The 19,768-nt window shown below is 39.9% G+C and overlaps 2 protein-coding genes across 2 annotated transcripts in view; one reads left to right on the top strand and one right to left on the bottom strand.

Moving 5' to 3' along the window:
* Positions 1-19,768, top strand: part of LOC135704809 (guanylate cyclase soluble subunit beta-1-like) — a 176,147-nt gene that overhangs the window by 151,061 nt on the left and 5,318 nt on the right. The window contains exon 11 of the mRNA XM_065226325.1: positions 7,173-7,330. Coding sequence (XP_065082397.1) covers positions 7,173-7,330 — 158 coding nt within the window. The remainder of the gene's footprint in view (positions 1-7,172; positions 7,331-19,768) is intronic.
* LOC135704815 (uncharacterized) lies at positions 7,332-8,871 on the bottom strand. Its single transcript, XM_065226333.1, has 4 exons — positions 8,395-8,871; positions 8,123-8,336; positions 7,782-7,877; positions 7,332-7,730 (listed from the first exon to the last, which is right to left on the bottom strand). Exons 1-4 carry the CDS (start codon positions 8,714-8,716, stop codon positions 7,346-7,348), a joined length of 1,017 nt encoding a protein of 338 aa, XP_065082405.1. The 5' UTR covers positions 8,717-8,871; the 3' UTR covers positions 7,332-7,345.

Here is a 19,768-nt window from a genome sequence, read left to right as displayed (position 1 = left end):
ATCCACCGTTCACGAATTTCTTCCAGAACACATTCCACCAGAAATTCCAGAAAAAAAATCCATCAGAATTCTGCACAAACTTGGATGATAATCATCCATAAATCCTAAAGAAAATCTTACAGTATTCCCAGTGTGAAGTATTCCTGCTGGATTCCAGGAAAAAATCTTGTACAATTCTGGAAGGAATTCTTCCAGAATTTGAAGAGAAGTTAATGCAGAGCTCCGCAAAGAAAATTCACTGACTTGCGAAAATAAAGTCTTCAGAATTTTGGAAGGCACTATTTCATAATTCCGCGAGAAATTCCTTCACAAATTCAGGTGTAATTCTTCCACATTTTTAGAACAAATTCCTTAAAAAATACCTAACGAATTCCTTGGAAATTCAGGAAGAAATTTATTAGAATTCTTCAGAACTCCGAAGATAATTCAGATATCTGGAGAAATTCTTCCAGAATTCCTAAAAGTACCTCCTGAACTTGAAAAAAAACTAATCCACAATTCTGGAACAAATTCCTCCAGAACTAGAAGGGTATAGTTCCTGAAGAATTCCTGAAAAATACCATCAACATTTCTGGAAGAAATCCTCCAGGATTCCGTGAAGACTTACAGTTTCATTTCGGGTGGAATTCCAGCACATTTCCGAAATTCAGAATTCAGAATAGATTTTCTCCCGCAATCCGAGTAAAATCTAAAGAGATTTCAATTGAAATTCCTCCAGACTTTTGAGAAGAATTCTCGAATAATTCAGAGAAGATTTCCTTCCAAATTTGGGAAGAAATTACTCCAGAACTGTGGAATGAATTCCGGACGCAATGCTTTCACAATTCTAGAGGAAAATCCTCCAAACTTCCGGAGGACATTTCTTCTGAACAACAGAGAAAGTCTTACAGAATGCCTGGACGATTTTATCCATTACCCTTGAAAGATTTTCTGCTACGATCCTGGAAGGGATTCCACCAGAATATGAAAAATAACTGAATCCCTTCAGAAATTCTGGAAGAGTTCCTCCTAGATTCCGGGATGAAATGCAATTTACGATAATAGGTTTTCCAGAATCCGTATGGAATTTCTCCAACATTGCTTCTGTGTTCTAAATACAATTTCTTCAGGATTTTCATGGGAATTGTTCCAGAATTGCATTTCTGATCCAATTTTTTTTTCTAGTGAAAATTGAAGAAGATTTGCTGCAACCTTAGTGTAAGGGGAAAAAGTCATATACAAGTTAAATCAACCATTCTGTGACAAGATGGCTGATTTGGTTCTGGAGATATGATGAAATTCGATTCATAACTAATGGTAAAAATTTCGTCTGAAATTCATGAGAAGTTCTTCAAAACGAAATTAAAAAAAAACCACCCATGTTCCGAGAGGAAATCATCCACCGTTCACGAATTTCTTCCAGAACACATTCCACCAGAAATTCCAGAAAAAAAATCCATGAGAATTCTGCACAAACTTGGAAGATAATCATCCATAAATCCTAAAGAAAATCTTCCAGTATTCCCAGCGTGGAGTATTCCTCCTGGATTATAGGAAAAAATCCTCTACAATTCTGGAAGGAATTCTTCCAGAATTTGAAGAGAGGTTAATGCAGAGCTCCGCAAAGAAATTTCGCAGACTTTCGACAATAATTTCTTCAGAATTTTGGAAGGCACTCCTTCATAATTCCACGAGAAATTCCTTCACAAATTCAGGTGTAATACTTCCTCATTTTAAAAACCAATTCCTTAAAGAATACCAAACGAATTCCATGGCAATTCAGGATTGAAATTCATCCCAGAATACCGGATGGAATTGGTAGAAGGAATTTTGGAAGCACTTTCGCTTCAATAACGGAAAGAGTTGCTCCATGTATCCAATAGGAATTCTTCAGAACTCCGGAGAGAATGAAGATATCTGGAGAAATTCTGCCATAATTGCTAGAAGTATTCCTCCTGGATTTGAGAAAAAACTCATCCACAATTCTTTAACATAATCCTCCAGAACTATAAGAGTATAGTTCTTGAAGAATTTGTGAAAAAAATACCATCAAAATTTCTGGAAGAAATCCTTCAGGATTCCGTGAAGAATTACAGTTTCATTTCAGGTGGAATTCCAGCAAAATTCCGAAATTTTGAATTCAGAATTGAATTTCTCCCGCAATCCGAGTAAAATCTATCTAGGATTTCTACGGAATTCCTCCAGAATTTTGAGAGGAATTCTCTAACAATTCGGAGAAGAATTCCTTCGAAATTACTCCAGAACTCTGGAATGAATTCCGGACGCGATACTTTCACAATCCTAGAGGTAAAGCCTCCAAACTTCCGGAGGACATTTCTTCAGAACAAGAGAGGAAATCTTACAGATGGCCAAAACGATTTTATGCATAATCCTTGAGAGATTTACTACTCCTGGAAGGTATTCCACCAGAATATGAAAAATAACTGAATTCCTTCAGAAATCCTGGAAGAGTTCCTCCTAGATTCCGGTAAGAAATGCAATTTACGATAACAGGTTTTCCAGCATGCCGACTGAATTCCTCCAACATTCCGAAAGGAATTGCTTCTGTGTTCTGAATACAATTTCTCCAGGATGTCCAAGGAAATTATGCCTGTATTTGAAGGCGAATTTCTCCTTAATTTCAAAAAAAAATTCCTTGATTATTCCAATAGACTTCGTTCAGAGCTGTGGAATTTATTTCTAAAGCAAATTCTTTCACAATTCCGGAGACATATCCACAAAACTGCCAGAGTATATTTCTTCAGAACTTCGGAGGGATTTTCCTGGAATTTGGGGAGGAAATTCTTCAGAATTCAATGGGGATTTTTCCGTACCCTTGGAAGATATGCATCATATTTTTATTCGCACCGTATTTTCCATAAAACAAAAACTTTTTTTTATGGAAAATACGGCTCGAGAAAAAACGAGAATATGGCGTATTTTCCTGGATTCCTAAATTCCCCAGTTCTAAAAGTTATGCTCCCGGAAACAGAAACCTGTAAGGAATTGGTAAAGAATTGTGAAACAAGTTATGATGGCAATTTCGTTACAATTGCGAGACCTCTGGAATGAATTCTCCAGAAATCCTGAGAGAATTTCCTAAAACTTCCAAGAGGAAATCCTCCAGATATTTGAAGAAATTCATCCAGAATTTCTGAAAATGTTTGTACTAAACTCCGGGACAATTTCGCAAAAATTCAAAAAGGAATTCCTCCATCATTTGAAGAGAAGTTCTTTCAGAATTCTGAATAAATTCCTCAAGGATTTCGTTCAATTTCCGGAATTTTCGCAAAGATTATGAATAGATTATCTCAAGAATCCCGTGGAGAATTTTGCAAGCGTTGCTAAAAAAATTTCTCCATGAGTTCAAGAGGAATTCCTTGATAACTCTGGGGAGAACTCATTTGCAATTCCAGACAAACATCTACCGCAAATCTGACCAGTATTCTTCCACAGTTTGGAGAAACGTTTCTGTCGAATTCTAATTTCAATGATCACAACAATTTTGGGAAAAAAATTAATCCTCTAGAATACTGAAAGGATTGAAATTTATCTGAAAAAAATGAAATTATCTGGAAAATCATCCAGGATTCCGCGAAGACTTATAGTTTATTCCGGATGAAACTCCTGCACAATTTCAAAATTCTGAATTCAGAATAAAATTCCTCACACACTTCGAGCAGAATCTCTCAAGGACTCCTAAGAGAATCGCTCCAGAATTTCAAGAAGAATACCACCACAATTACGAAAAGAATTTGTTCGAAATTTGGAAAAGAATTCCTCCGGAACTGTGGAATGATCTCCACACGCAATACTGTCACAATCCAAGAGGTAAATTCTCCAACCTTCCAGAGTGAATTTCTTCATAACTACAGAAGAAATGCTACAGAATTCCTGGAAGAACTTATCCGCAATCCTTGGAAGATGTTCCTCTACAATCAAGAATAGCTCCAGCAGAATTCGTGGATTAAATGCCTTCTGAATTCTTGGAAGAGTTCATCCTAGATTCCGGGCTGAAATACATTTACGGTAATAATTTATCCATTCTGGAAGGAATTTCTCCAGCATTTCGAAAGGAATTGCATCTGAATTCTGCAAAAAAAATCTCCAGGATTTCTAAGGGCATTTCTTTAGACACCATGGAGATTTTTTTTCCAGAATTTAAAGTGGTTTTCCTATTTAATTTCAAAATGAAATCCTTCACAATTCCGGAATGAATTCGTCCAGGACTGTGGAATGGATCTTTGACGCAAATTCTTTTACAGAGACATATCCACCAAACTTCCGGAGTACATTTCATCAGAGATTTTCCAGAAATTTTGGGAGGAAGTCCTTAAGAATATCTTGATGATTTTTTAGAATTCATGGCAGATTTTTTCCATAACTCTTGGATGTTATTATTCAGTATTCAATTTTATTACAGTTCTAAAAGGTATTCTTCCAGGGACAGATACCTACATGGATTTGGTCTATAATTGAGGAATGAGGTTTGCAGACCATTTCGTTAAAATATCAGGAAATCCTCCAGTATTCTAAAAGGAATGTCTCCAGCATTCCGGAAGGAATTTCTTCTGCTTTCTGAATGGAATTTCTCCAAGATCTCTAAAGGAATTTCTCCATAATTTCAAAAGAGGTTCCTGCAACATTTCGAAAAGAAATCATTCACCATTCCGGAATGAATTCCTCTAGAAATGATAGATGTATTGCTGACGCAATTCTTTCACAATTCCGAAGTTATATCCACCAATCTTCGGAAGCACATTCGTCCAGAGAGAGAAACCTCTCCAGAATTTCAAGAAGAACACCACATTCTTCCAGAGAGAGAAACCTCTCCAGAATTTCAAGAAGAATACCTTCACAATTGCGAGAAGAATTTGTTTGAAATTTGGAAAAGAATTCCTCCGGAATTGTAGAATAAACTCCAGACGCAATTCTTTCACAATCCCAGAGGTAAATTCTCAAATCTTCCGAAGTGAATTTCTTCATAACTACAGAAGAAATCCTACACAATTCCTGGAGGTTTTTATCTATAATCTTTGGAAGATGTTCCTCTACAATTCTGGACGGAATTCTTTCAGAATTTTAAGAATAGCTCCAGCACAATTCGTGGATAGATCCCTTCTGAATTTTTGGAATTCCTCCAAGATTCTGGGATGAAATACATATAATTTATGCATTCTGGAAGAAATTTCTCCAGCATTCCGAAATGAATTGCATCTGAATTCTGCAAAAAATCTCCAGAATTTCTAAGGGAATTCACTAAGAAATCATGGAGATTTTTTTTTCCAGGATTGAAAGAGGAATTCTTCTTCAATTTCATTATGAATTCCTTAACAATTCCGGAATAAATTCCTCCAGAACTGTGGAATGGATTTTTGACGCAAATTCTTTTACAATTCAATATACATAAACACCAAACTTCCGGAGTATATTTCATCAGGATACCAGTGGGATTTTCCAAGAATTTTGGAAGGAAATCCTTAAGACTTTCTTGATGATTTTTTAGAATTCATGGCGAATTTTTTCCATAACTCTTGGAAGTTATGATTCAGTATTCAATTTTTTTAACAGTTCTAAAAGGTATTTTTCCTGAGACAGAAACCTGTATAGAATTGGTCAATAATTGAGGAATGAGGTTCGCAGACAATTTCGTTACAATGGAGGAAATCCTTCAGTATTCTGAAAAGAATGTCTCCAGCATTCCGGAAGGAATTTCTTCTGATTTCTGAATGGAATTTCTCCACGATTTCTAAAGCAATTTCTCCATAATTTCAAAAGAGGTTCCTGCACCATTTCAAAAAGAAATCATTTACAATTCCGGAATGAATTCCTCCATGAATGTATCGCTGACATTGTTTCAGAGGGATTTTCCCGGAATTTCGGGAGGAAATTCAACAGAATACTTTGCAGAATTTTTTTTCGGAATTCTCGATTTCGAAATTCCACAGATCTAAAAGGTATTCTTCCAGAGACAGAAACCTGTAAGAATTTGGTATAAAATTGTGATATGAGTTTTGGAGGAACTATCGTTTCAATAACGGTGGAAAATGAAGCAGTCTTCCGGAGTAAATTCTTCAGATGTCCTGAGAGAATTTAAGGGAAGAATCAAATCCTCCAGATGTTTGATGGAATTCATTCAGAATTCCTAGAAGTGGTCCTAGAAAGAATTTTTCTATAATTTGAAGATTGTTTTCTTCGACCGGAAAAATCTAAAATTTGTTAATTGTTTTGCTATTAAGTCTGGAACTACTATATTTTGGAAAATTAGGCATTAGTCAAACTTTCAGAATTCAGGCACAAACTTGGTTCATTGCCTCTAGTGAACAATCATGTGAAGTTTAATGGGATTTGGAGAGGTAAAATAAAACTGACTCGTCAGTTGGTCGCAACTCCGGAGGAACATTGTTTTGAATTCCTGTAAAAACTCCACCAGAATTTCAAAAAGAGTTCATGCAAGATTCCGAATGAAATTTCTCCGCAATTTTTGGAGGCATTCCTCGAAAGTTTGGGGAATAATCCCTCAAGAAATCCAGAAATTTCTCCATAATTTTGATAGCTATTACTTGAAAGTTTGGAGAATAATGCCTCAGGAAAACCAGAATTTTTTTAGAGGTCCGGGAGCAATGATTTAAGAATTTGATCATAATTTTATTCAAATTTTACCAAAAATAGATCCTAGTTATTTCCTAAAAGCATTGCTCCAGAACAACGGAAGAAATTTCTCCATACCATGGAAGGGAATTTCTCCGAAATTCCAAGAGAAGTTTATTTTGAATTCTGATAGGGATTCTGTCCTAATCCCTAGAGGAGCTCTATCAGACTTCCAACAGGAACTCCGAGCAATTCAAAAAGAAATTCACCAAAAAATCAAAGGCTAATTCTTAAAGGGCCCGAAAGAGAATTTTTTCACAACTCAAAAATCTTCTAGAGCTCCAGAAGGAATCCCCCCAGAATTCCTGTAGGATTTCTACCAGAACGCTGATAGAAATTCCTACCAGAATTGTCAATAGAGCTCCTCCTGCAATTCTAGAGAAATTCATCCGGAATTCTAGAGGAAATCCTTCAACAACTTTGAAAGGAAGTTTCCCTTGAATTCCATTTCTCTGCAATTCTTCATACCGAAATCCCATCCAATATTCCGCAATCATTTCATAATTCCCTTATTCTCCAAAAAAAATCTCCATCCCTCACAGCAAATCACCATCGGAATCCACTCGGGCGAGGTCGTCACCGGAGTCATCGGCAACCGGATGCCCCGGTACTGCCTATTTGGCAACACGGTCAACCTGACGAGTCGCACGGAAACGACCGGCATCCCCGGGCGGATCAACATCAGTGAAACGACATACAAGTAAGTGGTCCGCAATCAATCCAACAAATCGATATATTTCATGATTTTCCGAGGCACATTAAGGCGGTTGATTCCGCGCGGTAGTTGAAAGTTGTTTCGCAGCTGATTCCGTACGTGACAGCGGCAAATGGATTTCAGGCTAGGCACTCCGAACAGTTGGTCCTGCGGGATGAGCTGGTCCTGCAGCAGCAGGCCGTACTTGATTTGGAACATTTCCTTGCGAACGTGGAAGAGAGCCGGTTTGTACGGCAGTTCGATCATGACGATACAGCGGAGCAGAAGCTTGAGGCAGGACACCAGCTGGTAGGGGTACGATCGGTTCTCGTATTCGCGGAGCTTATCCAGAAGACTGATGATGGGGGATGCTCCACCGTCGTCCGGATCGGGATTGGCACCGTGACTGGAATGGAATGCCGTTAGGTCGTGCTTTTATTGAAAGATAGCTCATTACCGCAGGAGAATCGTAAGGATGTCAGGAGCTGATGCCTGAATGGCAACACGCAACGGGGCTGCTTTTCCACACGATTCGATTGGGATGTCGATGAATCTGCAGGTGATTCAGAAGGAAGCGGTTATTTTTGACAGACGTTTTCACCGTTATGCTTCTTAGAATGAATTACAAGTAGATGATTGTAGATAAGTTCAAAATGAAAAAGTTGGCTGAAGATTGTAGTTGGCTTGAAGGGGATTATAATTAGCCAACTCTTAAGCGAAACGTCCGATTCAAACCAGGTATTTGAAACACTTGATTGTTTTCGTTAACTCTACAAAACTCCGAATTGTAGCACTCACTTCGTTGGCACTAGGTCATGGTAAGCGTACGAATAGCTCGGAAGACTCAACCTCGTCTGGCCGGCATGATACAGGAAGAACACCATCGCCCGCAGATTCTCGTCCTGATCCTTGAAGTCACTCTTCCACCCGGAAATGAAATGCGGTGCATTCGAACCGAACAGTGCTCCCAAAAACAGTCTCTCGTACGTCTTCTCACAACCGTAGATCTCCTCTATAATTGAATTAACCGTCAATAGGACTTCACTTTAATCCCCGTTCCTTGGTCTCACCCAGCAGCAGCCGAATCACTACCGAATCCTCCAGACTCCAGTCCCACGCGACCCGCAACGCAATGTACAGCACATTGTGATACTTCCCCATCATGCACACCCGATAGTTGTCGTCCCTCATCTTCCGGTGGTAGTCGATGGCCGACTTGACCGCCAAACTGACCGCCAGCTGAGCAGTGGCCGTCTTCCGACCCTCAATACATCCGGAAATGACGGAATTCAAGTGGTCAATCACGTCCCTCCGACCGCTGCGGCTCTTCAGCCCACTGCGCTCCAACGTCAGCAACGATTCCTCGAAAAACACATCGAAAACATACTCCATTATTCGGGGAAACAGCCAAGGACAACTTTTAGCAATTGCAGCTTCCGTTAATTAGCTTCCCGGAAGCCATGCACCAACAAACAAACGTAACTTTCAATTAGAGATCCGAAAGCAAGAACTTCCTATGTCCGTTCTGGATCGAACGGAAAAGTTGACTGTCGTCGTCGTTCGGACTAAGGCACTGAAAGCGGAATTTTAATTACCTTTCCCCGAGGCGCACTTGAGGAGGTACTTGGTGATACGTCACAGGTAGGAGCAGTAGTTAAGCAGACAGAGCCAGCACCATCAGCAGTAGGTTATCGATTCCGCTCTTCCTCGCCACCCACGAGGGACGATTCAAAACTTTGCGTTGAACGGAAAACCAGAGAGGGGGGGTGGGGGTGGGGGGGCTTCTGTATTTGAGTTTTGCTTTAGCTTTTACTGTGAAATGGTTTCCAAACAAATAATATTGCACTGCAAGAGGCCCTGGCAAGAAGAGGACACGAACGAAAAAAAGGTACCCATCACGCGGGCGGTAGGGGCTCCGACGATGGTTCAAAAGTTTACCTTGTCGGGCTTCCATTTCCAATATTGGCGATTCGGCAGCTGAATGGGAAGTGAAAACATACAGGAATACCTAGGTAGGAAGGAAGAAAAAAACACGGCAGCGCGTAATCCCCTGGGGGATTTGACCAACCTCAACCGGACGACAGGAGGGGGGGGGGGAAAGTTTGGGGTTTGTTATTCGAATTCGCTTTCATCGTAGGCAGCGAATTGGAGGGCTGCCTTCAAACTCACGGAAGCGTGGGGTGTTTTTGATTTCGCACACAGTTGAGTGATTAGGTATTACCTACTTTAAACTGTGTGCATGGTAAATATAAGGGTGAGGTAGAATATGTTTAATGCGATGGGTTGGTGAAATTCGAGATGCGATGTTTCTAAGTCATCACAGTCAACGAAACTTATGGATTGCTTTCGATTGGTGTTCTATGACATCTTTTTCAAGGATTCTACGAAGAATGGTTAGTTATGTATGTTACATTTACATTTTGGTTTTGGTGAACATTGAAACATTGGGCAGCGGTTCTCAAACTTTTGTCGATTGCGAACCGCTTCCATGTGGTCGTGACCTACACTGAAAATGAATCTTACTCAGAGAGTGAGTCACTTTTAATTTGTAAAAGCTTACTCTCTGAGTAAGTTTCGTTTTCAGTGCACCAATATTGTATACAGATGTTTTAAGGCCCAGATTACCGTAGAAACTCATAAATGGTTTCAAAGCTCTAAAAAATAATTCGAACTGTAAGATTGCCTGAAACCAAACAAGCTCCGGGATATAATGTTGCTGCATGTTTATCAGATTCTAGACACATTGGCGGTTTTGCTATTTATGCCAAAGAATCAATTCAATTCGACCTTAGTATCAACAAAGTTATCGATGGTAACTGGTTCTTGAGCATTACAGTAGGATGAGGTTTTCCTATGTGGAACATTATTATTGGGATTAATCAAGTAACATATCAAAAATTGAGCTTTTTTCGTTGTCATTTAGAGCTGGCGCAAGGGATCTGAGTCCAAATCGTACGATGAGCTTTTTCAAATAAAACACATATTCTTCTATAAGTAAAACGTAATTTTGGGATCCTTAAGGGCGAAAATTGTGTATTTTACAATACCCTCTCTTGTTCTCGTGATAAATAGTAAAGTGAGGTTCCCGAACACGGATTTAAGGCATAGAAGTAACCAGGCATGGAAAATCATTTGCATTCATTTTATACATTCATTTGCTTCTAACTTTTTTCGTCAACAGCATTCCGCAAAATGATGTGTAAAGGTTTTGTAGGTTTTGTTATTAACTCCAACTTTTACTCATAACTTAAATATGTATCTCTTATACATCACGAACTAGAGCGGACAGAACTTGTTACTGTTTTTCAGTGAATGTAAAATACATTCACTGAAAAACAGCAGTGGCTTCTGTTCGCTCTGGTTCGTCATGCATAAGATATACGGATTTGACTTGTTAACAAAAGTTGTAGCTAATACCAAAACCTACAAAAGCTATATACATCATTTTGCGGAATGCTGTTGAAGAAAAAAGTCAAAGGCAAATGAATGTAAATGAATGCAAATGATTTTCCATGCCTGGAGGTAACTCAATGGCCAGAAGGTCCTGAAGAAACGTGATCAACTATTTGGCTCAGCTCTGGTACTCTCTTCGGTCCCAACTAATCGATTCACCCCTCGAAACATGGAAAAATTCACGAACCCCTCATTTTATTGGTCAAACTTTCAAGTAAATAAAAAACCAGCATTGTGTAGTACTAGAATTTTGACTAGAATGGGGTACTCTTTAGATGTACTTGGGACCAATAGGCTAGTCAAGTAGTGAGCCAATTGAAAATCGTTAGTTTCCAACGGTTGGTAGTAGGCTCTGCCCGCGAACAGCTGGTTTTGTTTTCGTTGTCGCTGATTTCGTGCGTTTTCCGCGTATTTTTCAACTCGTAGTAAGCCAATCGTTCTCGCGTGTAGGGTTACGGGATGTAATGTCAGCCTAGCCTCTCACTTTGGCCTATCAGACAAATAACTCATTCATTCAGCAATAATACACAATAGTAGTGAAAAACTAGTACCACATCTGCTGTGAAATTGTAATGCATAAATGAATTGCCTAATATCGCCGTATTATTCCACTAACAAAAATCTACACTTCGGTGGTCATCAACAAACCTGATAATTTCATGAATTGAAGGGACTTACCTTTTGGAACATGCTAGGCTAGTAAATCAATATCACACTTTTCACTATTATTGAAAATTTAGATGATTTAACGCTTTTAGCGCTTCATAACATAACTATGGACCGAACATACGGAACGTAATTTGAAGACGTGTTCCTAATTATGGCCTACAAACTTTATTTGATCTCTTTGTTTTGGTATTGATGAAACCATTCGCGTTGACGACGACTTTGCAACTGCTCACTCCTATCTAGCTTTCCATGCTCGGTAATGGCGGCCTGCTTGTATGAATAAATGTATCCTTCATTGTGTTTTTGACACTAACTGGAGGGCGTATGTTGTTCCATTTTCTGCTGTTCCTGGGAGCGGGAAAGGGAGGGGTCAGAATCCGAACCTCCAGATAGCACAGTGAAGGATATATTTATTCATACAAACCATTACCGAGCATGGAAAGCAAGTAAGGAAGACCCCATAAGCAAATGCCGAATTTCGATAAACATAGCAGATCGTTTCTTATTCTTTCACTCCACTGAAAAATCCCTTAGGCAAAATGTTAACCTTTGCAAATGGCAAATGGTACACACGCTGTTTCCAAACAACCCAAATTTGAGAAGGATCTATTCATATTCGTCATAACCCAAGTAACAATTTTGGTTTTATGATGGTTCTGTAGACCACGATTAAGACTTGTAGAATGCTATAAAACCTCTATAAATCTTGCCATGTTACTTGGAAAGTAGGGTACCCCAAATTTAAACAAAGTTTAAACTAACATGATGACGAATGTAGGACATCGACCTGAATCCGAACGATGTTTTTCAATTGTCATCTTGTCAGTTCCAACTTTGTTTGCTTAATTTAGGGTAGCCCTACTTCTGACGGATATGAGTAGATCCTACTCAAATTTGGGTTGTTTCGAAATAGCGTGCAGTCAATCCTCCCGTCAAAACAAAATACACGGAAAATGAGGCTGACTCATATTTGAATGCCGTTCACTTAAATTTGCAAAAGCGTAAGTCACTCCAAGATTGAGTAAATGTTTATCAAATATGAGTAAATGTCACTCATATTTGAGTGACATTTATTCATATATGAGTAAAAAATATACTCATATTTGAGTAAAATATTCATTCTATGCTTAAGGTGATTCCCAAAATAATAAGGAGAAATTGAAATTGTTAAAGAGCCTGAATTTACAAAAAGGCGACATCTTATCCATTTGACAGGTCTTCTGCTCGATTGGAATGACTTTTCCTATGACTTTGACAGACAATCGATTGTTCCAATTTTGACATATCGTCTCTTTATAAATTCAGGCTCTTTAGAAATTGTGAAGTGTAATAGAAAAATGGACTCTAACAAGGAAACACTTTAAGGGCTGCACAAAATGACAGCGGCACAGTGCCAAACGCGCAATGTACTAAAATCGCGCTAACCGCATTCCTACCCACTATGCATGAGCGCAAAATCTATTTGTTTTTCCTCTTCCGTTTTATGCTGTACGTAAACAAACCACGTAAACGGACTGGTTTTCTTTATTTCATAGAAATTAGATACGTTTCACGCACGCACACTAGCGGAAGCAACACCGTGTAGACTCGTTTATAATTTTCCTGTGACTAACCTAAAAAATGTATGGAAGTAGATCTTTCAAAATGAGTTTGAACTAAAGCCCTCTAGTTAAAGTATAGACGATTGTCACCACAAAACTGAAAAAAAGCTGTTCCAATCGAGCAAAGCGGTCCATACTTTTACTATAGGGCTTTAGTTTGACCTCGATTTGCTATGGATTTTCCTCGGATATTAACACGGCGAATGAGAACGACCCAAATTTGAGTTTAGTTCACTCATAATCGCCAAAAGTGCAGGAACTCAGCGATGAGTAAAATTTGTCCCATGGTTTCCTGTGGAAAACCTAAAAAATCTGCCGTAAAATGAGGAAATTGACGAAAATTTTATTCAGTCTCGAAGTAGTACCAATAGACTGAGTGAATCCAATCTTTACTTTTCTCAAATTCGGGAATTTTTCCCTGGAAAATCCTGGAAAAACCTGGGAAAACATGAGGCAAATTAACTCATCGCTGAGTTCCTGCACTTTTGGCGATTATGAGTGAACTAAACTCAAATTTGAGTCGTTCTCATTCGCCGTGAACTAACACGCTCCCACATATCGCACCACCACGGACGTAAAAATCCCTAAAGCTTACAGCTCCATCGAGAACAATACGCGTTTTAATCCGGATTTTAGAAAATCTGGATTAAATCCTTATCCTCGATTCGGTAAGCACCAAGAGAGGATTAAACTATGAAAGCACGCATCCATTCTCTCTCGTATTGTAGAGAGTGTCTTTGTGTGAGTGCACTCACGGGAGAGCTGTCAATCAGCTGATAGTTCATTTCTTTTTTGAATAACATGCATGGGTGCATCGTTTCACCGTAACTCTCCCAATCGGCTTCGTCATACACAGAAAAAAAAAGTTGTTGAATATTACATCCAAACAGCTGCACAGAGGTCATTCCGCCGGTTGTGTAATATTACGTTGTACGATGTACATCGATTTTGCGAACAAAATTACATCGATTGATGTAATACTGTATCTGCTTTTGCTATTACATCAATATTTAATACATCGGCTTGAATTACGTTGATCTATATTACATTTTTTTTTTTTTGCTGTGTAGCGCCACCGAGGTCTCCGCGTTGCTGAGCGTTGCACCACAGCGACAAAGAGTTGCACATGAACCGGGTAATGATCACTAGCGTGCACAGGAATCTTGTTACGGAGAGGCAATTTTTTTTCTATGGTGCATTTAATCTGGGGATGCGGAGTACTCCAAAGTGCGTGATGGATGGTGCTGTCCACCCACCACTGGTTCCCTACTGTTCAATTTAGCTAATTTTATTTATTTTTTGCTCCGGTGGTGGTTCATCTTCTTCAATGCAAACTGCTTTCAGACAGCCAATGGAACTGGCAATTTAATCCCATCATTATGAATATACCTGGTGACAATCACCAACTGCTCGTGGTGGCCACAATCGCTTGTCTCATCTGCAATTATTGCCACTGGTTTTCCTCGCAAGGTTTCGCCATGTTCCGCAACACTACATTGTGCAACGACGTAATCATGTCATTTTGAATACGGTTACTTGTGTACTGGCTGTTTCTTGGTGGTCCAATTCTTCGTCGATACCCTTCATGGTTTTGAATTTTTACCACGCTTCCATACTACCAACATGAGCATCACTGCGATTGTGTTTGCCCAGCAACTCGGTCGCTTTCTTTCAATTTCTGAACCCTGTAGGAATCGTTGTAATAATGTTTTGCTCTTCTTTACAGGATAAATATATGAACCAAAGAAAATATATTCTTCAAGATACTGGCATCATCTTTTAATCAGTAACCTTTCTGAAATTTTGTGCAGTACGTTTTTGTATATTTTGAAGGCATCGTTACAGTTATATTTGACTATTTCAAGGCTTACAAAAGCCCTTATATGCTGTTGTAGTTACACTTTACTATTACCGTTGCGAGTACGTTTACCTTGGTCATTTTTAGCGAAAATTGTAGTTCTATTTTTTTTCAAATTTTGACCTAAATTCCAAGACTAATAGGATTATTATAAAGGTTTAAAAAATATGTAACGATTGGAACAAAAGCGCAAAAAACTATTTTGACAAGCGAGTACAGGATTGTTAACGGAATAACGACTTGTGCGAAGGATTGAGCATGTCAACCCTGTCCCAAAGGACCGCCAGTCGGGGTGACAGGAGCTGATGCCGAACATTCAACATGTTTTAAAGATGATACAAAGGGTTTTTTTTCAAAATTTTTAGAACTCTATGAGCTCTATTGAAATTCTTCTTAGAAGTCCTATGGAATTATTTTTAGAACTCTTCTTGACTTTTAGTCAGAACACCTTGGAACTGAAGTTCCCTTAGAGTTTCAGAAGAATTTCCTCAGTATTATCCAGAAATTATTCCCGGAATGAGCTTATCGGTACTCCCTAGAAATTTTCCTCAAAATCCCTTTGGAATTTCACTCAAAATTTTATTTTCTCGTAATTCTTTTCGAAATCATCTTTGAACTATCTACAAGAATGCACTAGAAATTATCCGCAGAATTTTCTTTGAATTCTCCCCAGAAATATTTTGGAACTGTCCTAAAAATGCAATATCCTTGAGGTTCTTCTCGGAATATTTTAGAACTTTTTTTTTCTCAGAGCACCTTGGAACTGAAATTTCCCTAAAGTTTCAGAAGAATTTCCTCTGTATTCTCCAGAAATTCTTCCCAGAATGAGCTGGAAATTATCCTCGGAATTTCCTCGGAATTTTACTCAACATCCCTTTGGAATTTCATTCAAAAATTAATTCTCTCGGTATTCTTCTCGAAATTATCTTGGAACTATCTGCAAGATTCACTAGAAATTATTCGCAGAATAATCATGGAATCATCCTCGGAAATCTTTTCTTTTAGAACAGTCCTCAGAATTCAAAACCCTTGAGTTTCTTCTCGGAAGTCAAGTTTAAGTTGTCCGTCCATTCACCAAAACGTTGTAGTTTTTTTTACCAGAAATGTTTAATAAAGCTTGCCTCTACATTCACCAGAACTGTGCAATTTTTACATCAGGAATTTTCAATTCAGCTTGCCCCTCCATGAAGCAGATTGTTACAAATCTTACACCAGACATTTTCAATACAAACTTGCCCCCAGGTAATTTTAGACCAGAAATTTTCAATTGACCAGAATGGTGTAAATTTTCCACCGTTAATGTTCAATGAAAATTGCTTCTCCAGTTTTCTGATTCGCGCAGATTTCTTTTTTCCATTTTCTACCAGACATTTTCAATATAGCTGGCTTCTCCTATCATCAGAATGTTGCAGGTTTCCCACCAAATAAAGCTTGCCCCAATTTTCAGATTGTTCATCATAAATTTTCAGTAACGCAACTTCCCTCCAATCATCTGAATGGTGCAAATTTTACACCAGAAATTATTATTAAAATTTGTTTCTCTATTCAACAAAAAATTTCCGAAAAGCTTGCCTATCCGTTCACCTGAACAGTGTAGATTTTCCACCAGAAATTTTCAATAAAGCTTAATTTTAAATAAAGCTTGTATCTTCATTTACCAGACCAGTGCAAGTTTTCCACCAGAAATGTTCTGTTCATTTCATTTATCAGAGCAATTAATATTTGGTCCTCCATTCACCAGAACGTTGCACCAAAAATTTTCAGTGAAGTTTGTTTCACCATGCACCTTTGTGGTGCAATTTTCTGGCTTTGCCTCTTCATGCACCATAAATTTTCAATTAAGCTTGCATTCATCAGAACGATGCAAATTATGCATCAGAAAAATGAATAAACCTTGCCTTCAAATCAAGTTATCAAGATATCAAGTTATTTTATATTCTAATTTTGTAAATGTGAAAATAAAAATCTTATTTTTAAAAGGGGGAGGGGGGCAATTGCAACACCCTGTCCCACCTATAGTCGCTATATTCATAGTCTGGCGGATAGAATCTCGGGAACCAATTGAGCTGTCAAATAGCGGAACCAATCGAGCAAATCACGACTAACAACAGAAAAGAGCACATCAGCTATTGCGAACAAAACTTCAGAAACCGTTTTCTCGTGATTCAAGGCTCGTCTACGCAAACTAACACAATCTTTGGGTTGAAGAAAGTTTCCGCTATCCGATGATGCCGGTAATTTGCGTTCGATTGTCGAGGAAAGAATAATCAACGTTTTGTTTATAAAAGTTGATAGGACCTTTTCAATTGTTGGTCTACAGTATATTGAATTGGTTCCGCTTTTTAATGGATCGAAATTCTATCCGCCAGACTATGAATATAGCGACTATAGTCCCACCCTGTGCACGCCAGTGGTAATGATCGCTACCGTAGAGGTCCGGATTGACGCTCCACTGCATTCTTCCAGAGAGGGAACGACTAACAGCAGTTACATCGATCGCCGTGGTGTGCTGTCCATTGAAAAAGGTCGGCGATCCGTCATTAAGGATGATCATATCTTCCCTTTCGAACTTGTCTACCAGTGTGGAACCTCTCGAGTCGAACCGGGGGCACCCCCAGCTAGAGTGGGGCGCGTTCAAGTCTCCTAAAAATATACGCGGTTCAGGTATAGGTTATCGAAGATGCTGTCGATTTGACCGTTGAAGTTTGCTAATCTCCCGCAAGGCAGGTATGCGCAGGCTATTGCGGTGTTGGCTGGTTCTTCCAAGCAAACTCTCAAAATGGGAAGCTCTGAGTCAAGGTCGATAAACCGAAAAGGGACCTCCTTCAGAACCCCGATGGCGACGGAGTGTCGGAAATTGTTCCCACGTTTAACTGTCCAGCAGTATCTACCGCCCTAACGGTTTATCTGCTCAACTGTTACCTTGTTGACTTCCTGGAGTGCTATCACCGAGGGAAAATTGGCTTGACATAGCAGCTCCAAATCCGCCAAATGATGCAAGAAACCGTTGATGTTCCATTACAACAGGAACTTTATCGGCTATGGCAAAGCCGGTAAGGGGTACGAGCTGTACAAACCAGAGGACCCAGTTTCGTCACGGTGATGGCTGCTGCTCTGGTCGTCGGGTAGACTAATATCATAAAGGTAACTCTAAGACCAGAAGGTCCCGAAGAAACGTGCTCAACTTTTTGGCTCAGCTCTGGTACTCTCTTCGGTCCCAAGCTAATCGATGCACCCGGAACATAGGAAAATCCACGAACCCCTCATTTTATCGGTCAAACTTTCATAGCGAATCAAAACAAACATACTGTGATAATATCGGGTGCTAATATCGAACATACTCGATGCATCGTAGTGCTGCGAAACGGACGAAAGGTCGATTTCGTATACCGAATGAGACAGAGCCCCACCAAAGGCAGGTGGAGGCGTTCCACCCATCCTAGGCAGAAATGTCCCAACGGAAGCGAAGGATGTGTTACCCGGTAACGTTCTAGTGACTTCGGTCGTTGTGGCGGTGGTTTCGATTCCCTCGTAATCCTTCGGGGAATGGGTTGATGAGCTCCTATCTGTCCCGATACTCTTCCAGACTTCCCCCGGTGTCGCTCCTTCAACAACGTAACCCTGACAGCATCGAGAATCTCACTGAAGCAATAAACGCAGCTGCGTCAGCAACCATCCCGTAAACCAGCAGCATTCCGGGGCGTAAAGCCTTCATATGGTGGAACGAGGAAACGAAGAAGGCAGTCAAGGCCCGACGAAAAGCCCTTCGACGAGTCAAACGGCTTCCGATCGATGATCCGGATAGGGATAACGCGCTCTGTACCTATCGAGATCGGCACAACCAGTGTCGCCGATTGGTCCGAGATGCCAAACGATCCAGTTGGACGGACTTACTCGAAAGCATAAATGCCTGACAGTCTTCGGCGGAGCTCTGGGGTAAGGTCAACGCCCTCAGTGGCAAGCGCCGTACGGCCACACTGCATATACAGGTAGACGGCGCTGCAGTCTCCGACCCCGCAACCGTTGCCGATAAGCTTGGCTACTACTTCGCTGCAGTGTTGGCGAACTTATCAAACAAATGATTTTTTCCGCTCTCATACGCCCTCAATAGCACGCGTGATATTGGAACGAAATTTCATGTTTCAATTGATTTAAGAAGCTCATTTGATATTGCAAGACTATTCACAACGTGCAAAAATCAAGCTGAGAGTTGACTCGACACAAAAATGATTCCGTTGCACATCGTTTTCTTCGGAAGAGAAAGTATAGCTTGCTATCTCTTTTTACTCTTCACCGATGACAGACATGAAGTGACTGCTGCCAGCCGTTATGGAAGTTTCGGTTGCGTTCGGGTGTAAAGTAGAAATCATGAAACTCAATCTCACCACAGTTTGGTGAGATTTGCAGCTGGTGTGTTTTGTTAGCTTGATATTCTGAGTTGCGATATCACAGCTTGTAGTATCAACCGCAGTTGTTTGTTTGATGATTTTTGTGTACGAAAGTCAAGCGTGGTCTTGAGCATTGGTGAGATTTAATTTTTTTTTTTTGTATTTTCCCAATACTGCTTCGCTGACCTCTCTGCGATTTCCAAGTACGAGGTGACCTTTCAACGGCTAGCAAACCCATCGACTTCGTCCGTAAGCAGTTTTCGAGTTTCTCCGGACACGGACAACCTTAGTTTTATTCAGACCCTTTCGTCGGAGGTTCTGGTCCACCCCTGGATCCAGGGCATCCTGAAGGTTGCGCCACCAAACTTTACCTACGCATGGATTCCTGGACACTGTGGGATCCCAGGGAACATCGAGGCGGACAACCTAGTCTGGTCAGGCCCATCTGGTTCTCAGTACTCGCACAAGGTGTCGT

Source organism: Ochlerotatus camptorhynchus, unplaced genomic scaffold, assembly GCF_037179485.1.
Source record: "Ochlerotatus camptorhynchus isolate MF236.1 unplaced genomic scaffold, CSIRO-AGI_Acam_v1.1 ptg000248l, whole genome shotgun sequence".
Taxonomy (NCBI): Eukaryota; Metazoa; Arthropoda; class Insecta; order Diptera; family Culicidae; genus Ochlerotatus; species Ochlerotatus camptorhynchus.
This window is presented reverse-complemented; position numbering and strand designations above follow the sequence as displayed.

Coding starts and splice junctions, on each gene's coding strand:
- LOC135704815 (XM_065226333.1), bottom strand. CDS start 8,716: ATGGAGTATGTTTTCGATGTGTTTTTCGAGGAATCGTTGCTGACGTTG. Junction 8,337..8,394: donor AGTGATTCGGCTGCTGCTGG/GTGAGACCAAGG, acceptor ATTCAATTATAG/AGGAGATCTACGGTTGTGAG. Junction 7,731..7,781: donor ATCCTTACGATTCTCCTGCG/GTAATGAGCTAT, acceptor ATTCCATTCCAG/TCACGGTGCCAATCCCGATC.